Source organism: Nicotiana tabacum, chromosome 24, assembly GCF_000715075.1.
Source record: "Nicotiana tabacum cultivar K326 chromosome 24, ASM71507v2, whole genome shotgun sequence".
In the NCBI taxonomy this organism is placed as follows: domain Eukaryota; kingdom Viridiplantae; phylum Streptophyta; class Magnoliopsida; order Solanales; family Solanaceae; genus Nicotiana; species Nicotiana tabacum.
The window spans coordinates 25,201,302-25,209,217 of NC_134103.1; the positions used below are offsets into that span (position 1 = coordinate 25,201,302).

General features: G+C 32.2%; 1 protein-coding gene across 1 annotated transcript; it reads left to right on the forward strand.

Annotated features, from left to right (window-relative positions):
- Positions 1–1,208: 1,208 nt before the first annotated feature.
- LOC107764682 (uncharacterized) lies at positions 1,209–2,502 on the forward strand. Its single transcript, XM_016583289.2, has 2 exons — positions 1,209–1,559; positions 2,062–2,502. Exons 1-2 carry the CDS (start codon positions 1,209–1,211, stop codon positions 2,500–2,502), a joined length of 792 nt encoding a protein of 263 aa, XP_016438775.2.
- Positions 2,503–7,916: the final 5,414 nt, after the last annotated feature.

Genomic DNA, 7,916 nt, shown 5'->3' on the forward strand with positions numbered 1-7,916 from the left:
ATTATATTTAGATGTATTTAGATTTATTTGGGTGTATTTATATAACTCACCGGAGTTCCTACGTATTTCATACAAATGTATTTATCTGTATTTTACTGGTAAAATAGATATTACAGTGGCTTTCGCTGTTTGTTTTTAGATGTATTTATAGATATTTAAATGTATACATATAATTACAGTCTTATTCACATGTATATATTTGTATTTTATAATAATGTAGATATATGTAACAATGTATTCGCATTATATTAGTGAATTGTTGATCATTTATACTCATCGTATATATTGCGAAAATTCTATTTGCAACTATACATTATTATGTATGTCACAGGATTGTAAATGGAGGTTTAAGGCATCTAGCATTAACAAATCACAAATATTCAAAGTGAGAGAGTTCAATGATAAGCATACATGTCCGTTAAAGGATAAGGTGTATGAGCAACGTCAAGCAAGTAGCAGTCTTATCGGTAGTATGATTAGGTCCAAGCTTACTAATCATAAGAGGAAATATACCCCAAAGGATATAATTGATGATGTGAAATCAGATTTTGGTGTAGATGTTAGTTACATGTTGGCGTGGCGGGCTAAAGAAAAGGCAATGAATTTTTTGAGAGGTGAACCGGCTGATTCATACAATAAATTATCAGGATACTTATATACAATAGATATGACATATCCTGGTTCGCACATTAGAATGGTAAAATCGCCAAAAAATGAGTTCATGTATATGTATATATCTTTGTATGCTTATATAAAGGGGTTCGATCATTGTAGACCCATTGTGGTTGTGGATGGAAGCCACTTAAAATCGTATTACACTTGGACATTTGTCTCGGCCAGCACGTTGGATGGTGCAAGTGAGTATGGGGATTATAATAAAATTTGATAATATTACTGCCTATTAAAGATTGAAATACATATTTATAATATGTATGCAATTGTCTTTACAGGTCATATACTGCCACTAGCATATGGTGTTATTGATTCAGAGAACGATGCTGCTTGGTCGTGGTTCTTAGAAATTCAAGGAAGCATATGGTGAGAGGAAAAACATGTGCATCGTTTCAGATAGGAATGAGAGTATCATCAAATCTGTATCAAGAGTGTATCTAGTGGTACCACATTTTGCTTGTATATGGCATCTATGGAACAACGTATATAAGAAATTCAAAAAGAGTCATTCAAAGTTGAGCGAGATATACTTCTCGATGGCAAAAGCATACACACAGGATGAATTTGACAGTCTAATGGAGAAGGTGGAGAAGGTAGATATTAGGGTGAAAGAATACTTGGAGTTAACTGGATACGAAAAGTGGGCTAGATTGTATGCACCTGTTAACAGGGGATGGACCATGACGTCAAATATTACTGAGTCAACCAATGCCGCACTTGTGTCAGCAAGGGAATTGACAATATACGACTTCGTCGAAGAAGTTAGGAAGAAGTTTGGACGTTGGAATTGCAGCAATCGGAAAGAAGCTTCACAAACATACACAACGCTTGGAAAAAAATACCAGGATATGATTACCTTGAATGAGGCAATGTCTACACGCATTACTGTAAGTTATTTTTTTATAAGTCATTGTATCCTATATTTATCCATGGTACAAATTGTATTTATTTCTGATACAATTTCTACTATTCAAAATACAGAACTTATGCTAATTGTATCGTTAGTTGAATTTAATGGTTTTGTTTCTAACCATATGCACTTCATAAGCAGATAGTTACTGTATATCACTGTATTTACCAGTCAAGATGTAATCATCTTTAATATTCTGCCAGTCAAGATGTAATCATCTTTAATATTCTGTCATCCTACATAATGTATTCAATGTATTTCTTTGTATTTTATATATACATATATGTTTGTATTCAATACAAATTTGTTTGAATTCAATATATATGATGATTCTGAAAGCTAAATAAAAGTTTAATGCTGTATATTTTAATTATATTTTAATTATATATCTATATTGTAATTAATACGTCTATTCTTTGATAATATAAATGATTTTTAAAAAAAATATTTTAAACTAATTGGTCTATGTTTAAATGTAGGTGGTGCCATCGACTGAATACTTGCATACGGCGAACGATGAAGGAAGGCATTATACCGTGTGCCTCTTAGAGAGAAAATGCAGTTGTGGGCGGTTCCAAGTTGATGAATTACCATGCCAACACGCTTGGGCTGTCTTGAAGAGCAAGTTTCTAATGCCAGAAGATTATTGCTCTGACTATTACAAACTAAAGTCTGTTGTAATGACATATGAGGTGCCCGTGTATCCGCTGCCGGACCGAAATGAATGGAATATACCAGCACATATATCAGAGAAAGTTGTCTTACCACCCAAATGGAAAAGACCTCCTGGAATACCAAAGAAGAAGCGCGATAAGCCATCAGTGAATTGCTACAAAAAAAAAAATCAACATTCATGTATCATATGTGGGCAGGAAGGTCATAATAAGCGTACTTGTAGAAATGCTCCACGTAGGACTTAGTTCACATTTTGACTTGTATTAGTGCTATAACGATGTGTCATAGATTCAGGTTATATTTTGAAATAATACATTTTGAATTTTTACGTGAATATATTCTGGATATAGTTAGTTGGTGTATTAAATCTGAATACATAATTACAATACGACTATTACATATCAATACAAAATATCAGAATATGAGTGTATTGTAAATAGGTTTCATATGTCATTCATCATAAATCATTCATGTTTTTGAATATATTTAAATACATCTAGATATAAAACATGTTTGGATGTGAGATTGTATATGGTTTCTGAATGTGAAATACATCTAAACATTATTTCTGACTTGAAATACAACCTGCTAAATACATATGAATACAACCTGCCAATATCATATGAATACAACATGTTGAATATATGTGAATACAATCTGTTGATTACAGATGAATACAACATGTACAATTCATATGAATGCAACCTGTTGAATACAGATAAATACAACCTGTTGAATACAGATGAATACAACCTATTGAATACAGATAAATACAACCTGTTGAATATAAATGAATACAATCTGTTTAATTCATATGAATGCAATATGTTGAATACAGGTGAATACACCCTGATTTATTCATATGAATGCAACTTGTTGTATCCATACAAACACAACCTGTTGATTACAGATAAATTCTAATGCACAAAAACATTGAAACATCGACTGAATAATTGAAATGATTATATATAAACATTGTGGATACAGTGAATAAAATATAAATATGATTTTTTTTCTTAACTAAACACCATCTTTACCAAAACACTATCCAAAATACAGTATTCACACAAAACTATCATCCAAAACTACATTCACCTAAAACTACTCTAACATTATCTTAACTGACGTATCTGAATCCGTGATTTGTCTAACAATCTTTGAGGGTGCTTTGTTCTTGCTTATGGCATCATCGTCTATCTTCTGCATAGCATAGTCCCAAAGGAGCGCACCATATCTTTGACGGAGTAAATTGGCATCAAATATTGATTGTGGAACCAAACCAACAGTGCTCAGAAACTCTGTGTATGCCGCGACATGCAACCCACAATCCCTGAAAAAACAGATTGAAACAATGAAAAACAATTCATATTATTAGATTTATAAATTATACAAGCAAGAGGATTGAATACATACATGCTCCCAGATTTTTGTTGAGGCAGATTTGAAATGAAAATAACATCAAAGGGATCAGTTTGTGCCTTGTCACTGTATGCTGAGTCATGAGACCAATCTATGCCTTGCTTATCTCTGTAAAAATCACTGATCGATAGATACAGAGGTACAAGCTTAGCTAGCTTGTCTATCTCAGAAGCCACATAGGCATCATGACCTGCCGATCTTTATGAGTCATACACTTTGATACATCTCTCCTTGAATGAGATAACTGCTAATATCCAATGAAGTTTGTCCTTCAAGTTGACTGGTATCAAGACATTGTCAACAGTATGCCACGGTACATTAGCTAGCAATCTGTAGCCCCTTATGTACTCACATATCACATCCTCTTCTTTGGCTACACTTGCATTACTATCTATATCAGCATACATGTCGAAGATTTCAACGATTCTTGTCTTGAATATACAATCAACAGTTGTATACTTGAAGTTGGTTGTTTGGTTGTACTTGCCCTTCTTTCTCAAGTAGTAAAATATGACATCAATATGCTATATATAAAATTGAATACATAGCGTCAGTACATTGAATGAAATCAAGAAAAACAAACTGAATATATGAACTGAATATAGAAGTATCAACTGCTGAAAATAAATTGAACTTACACAATTCTGTTAGATACATACTGATACATAATTGGCTAGCAGGTAACAAACAGAAAACAAACTGAATATAAATTGGCATCACATGTTAAGATACATAATGCCGAATACACACATGTATTTGATATTGAATACACTTAAATACATTATGATAACTATATACATATTGATAACGAAACACACTGATCTATATCAAGTCGTACAGTTGAAAATCTAATAAAGAATACATAATGCTTTTAACAAATTGCTAGAGAAAACTGTGAAATAATTATAAATCTGAATACAGCTAAATACACAAGATACCCATAACTCATTGGATTAATCCCAGAATCAGATGTATATTATCAGTAACAAGGAACAAACATAACTCATACAACTCAACTAATTACATAGTATATAAACAATATAAAATAAAAATGCATACAAAATATGTATGAGTTCTCAAATTGTGAAATATACAATTAGACAAACCAAACAGAAAAAAATGGAATAAACTGAATTTGGAAGAAGTATATCTTACATTGTCATTCCATAGTTTACCGTCAAACGAGAGAAGGTAAAACCCATTTTTTTAAGTGACTTGATCAACTCCAAAATCCAACAGTATATGCAGTGCTGACTTGTTCTTCTTGTAATGGTCTTCCAAATCACTTCTACAACGAATTGGAAAAAATATTATATCCATTTTCTAAATTAAAAAATATATATTAGACATACCGGGTAAAAAACTTACTTTTGATCATGTTTAGTGAGAAGACCATCACGAACCCATTTCTCGTATTCCTGAATGACTAATGTAGGATGTGGCCCCGATATTAAATCGTCTTCAAAGGGGTATTTTTTATCAAAAATGGGAGTCAACTTTACTGAGGTACCTATTGTTAATTGAAGTCATTAATAGAGATATTTAATTATAGATACATGGGAAAATAGATCATAACTCTGTAATACATTATTTTTGTTTAAAAATTTACTAATCGGCGGAGTCGAAGTTTGACTCGTAAGGCGAAAAATACCATCTACTTGGACGCCAATTCCTATGAGAGGGTAATGGGGTTGTATCAACATTTTTTGCTGCATGATGTATCATAATTCTAGTTTCTGGAATTTGACTTGGAAAAAACTTGTCCGACAACTTAAATTGTGATACATGTACTTCTTTGGATACATCCTCGTGGCATACATGTGGTATGCTACACAGCACCTCAGATGTAGTATTCCCCTCAACTCTTACTTCACCACAAACAGGATTAACATCTGTATTCTGTTTTTAAATACATATGTATATGAGTGTATTATAAAATTTCTAAATACATAATATATCACATGTTTTGAATATATCTAAACCCTAAACATGTTTGGATGTTTGAGATATAAGTACAGTGTATTTAAAATCCAAGCTTAAATACATATAAATACTATTTGAATACGTATGAATACATCTACATACAATATGCAAAGATCAAAAGTAATATGTATAAGTACAGTGCATTTATAATACAAATAAATACAACTGCATACATGTTTCAATTTAAAAAAATAGTGAAGGTCGTTATAGAAATGCATTTTGAAAACCTTTAAATCAAATTTGAAACTGAAATGACATATATAAGATTGATTGTGTAGGATGTATGTTACAATATATATGAGTAAACTGAATATTAATAAAAGATGTTTTTAAATATGTATTTATATAATACTGACTACTTATGTAAAACTGAAGTAACATGTATAAATTTGTATTTCATAAATGTGTATGATGTTGTATAGATTATTAATCTGAATAATAGCAGAAACATATAGTCTGATTATGTTTATATAAACCTATACTAAAAACACAGATGACATTTGAATACCATCATCACGTCTCCCTGTGTTTTTCTTTCTCTGGTATACCATTTCCATAGGCTGATTGGCTTTAATTTGGTCAGAAAACTTCTTAAAGTTTTCATTGATCAATGTTCTTAGAGACGTGAACTCGCCCATCACCTAATCAATACACAAATAATTAGAGAGGTGTTGGAAAAATATATGAATGTTAATTTTCAAATTATAATGTTTAATATGTGCATACAAAACTCACATATTCTTTGAATGAATTTAGATCATTCCTCAAAGAAGATACTTCATCTGTTTTAGAATCTGCTGGCTTCTTATCATACAATACAGTTTGATTGATTTCAGATATGCCAGCATGAGGAATCTTGTATTGAGTATCTGAATTTGAGGGATCTATAATCTGCTGTTTGCGCTTTTTGTAGGGCGGTGATGAAGATGGACCAACACTTGCATCATGTTTCTTCTTAGGCTGAAGATACAGTATAGGACTAAAGTCATCCGAATCATCTACATACTTGTCTGAATGAGTAGGAGTAGGACTGTTCTCTACCTCAACACCTCCTGGAGGAATCTGAATAACAGTAAGCTCTACATCGCTTGGTTGGATGTCATTGTAAACAATCTGAAAATCAAAATACACTCAAAGTGAACGAAGTTTGTTGTATGGTTACAAAGTTATGCTCATTGAATGAAATATTTATCTGTATACTATTTTTTGTATTCTAATGTATTCATGGTAATATCGAAGACAGGGAAATGAAACCATACTTGCATATTGTATGTAGATGTATTCTAATATATTCATGTTATATTCTAATGTATTCTAATGTATTCATGTTGTATGCAACTGTATTCAACAATATTTATTCTAATGTATTCATGTTGTATGCAACTGTATTGACTAACAGAATATTAATTCTTAAAAAAATAATATCGGAAACTTAACAAATAGTAAATTACCATGTTTCCCTGGTCATTGAACATGCCGTTCATCAGATAAGCATAAGTTGGCTGATTGACAGTGAATCTCCAATTGAGTATTCTGGAAATCTGGTTATCAACTCGCGTTGCAATTTTGGGGTCAACCTTTAAACAACACTCGTAAAACCATACTTGCATTGCGAAAGGCATCCTAACTATCTTATAGTACTTCTTCTGAGAATCCATTTTATTGCTAATAGATTTAATAAGGTATTGGAATGCATCAATACCCCATGGATAATCATAGTATCTCCCACTCTTGACCAAGTCAAAATGTAGTGTTAGGATGGTTGTGATGTTCTTATCGGATGAAAATATGAAAGTGTGTATGAAATACAACACGGCTATCTTGATGGCATCCCCATCGTTATCATGACCCCAATTCTTGTCATCAAAGAATGTCAACAAATCTTTCTTTTTGACATTCTTTACGCCGCCAAAGTATGTCTCAACAATCCGGTTAGGCACCTTTGTGTTGAACCGAAAATTTCAGGGTCACCCACACAATTGAGACCAGTGGCAAGCGTAAACTCCCTGATTGAGAAGGATAATATTGTACCATTGACGTATATTGAAAATACATCGTCATGACTTCCTTCTAACTGACGAACCATGAAGCACCTGAACAATTGATGCTGGACCTCACAAGGCTTCATATCAAGGAAACTTCCAAAACAAGTAAAACCCAATATTTTGTACTGCTCAGGAGTAAGATTTTCTTTGAAGTCGGATACTATGTCTGTGTTAGTATATGAACTTATATGCGGTGATAAAATAGGCTGGTG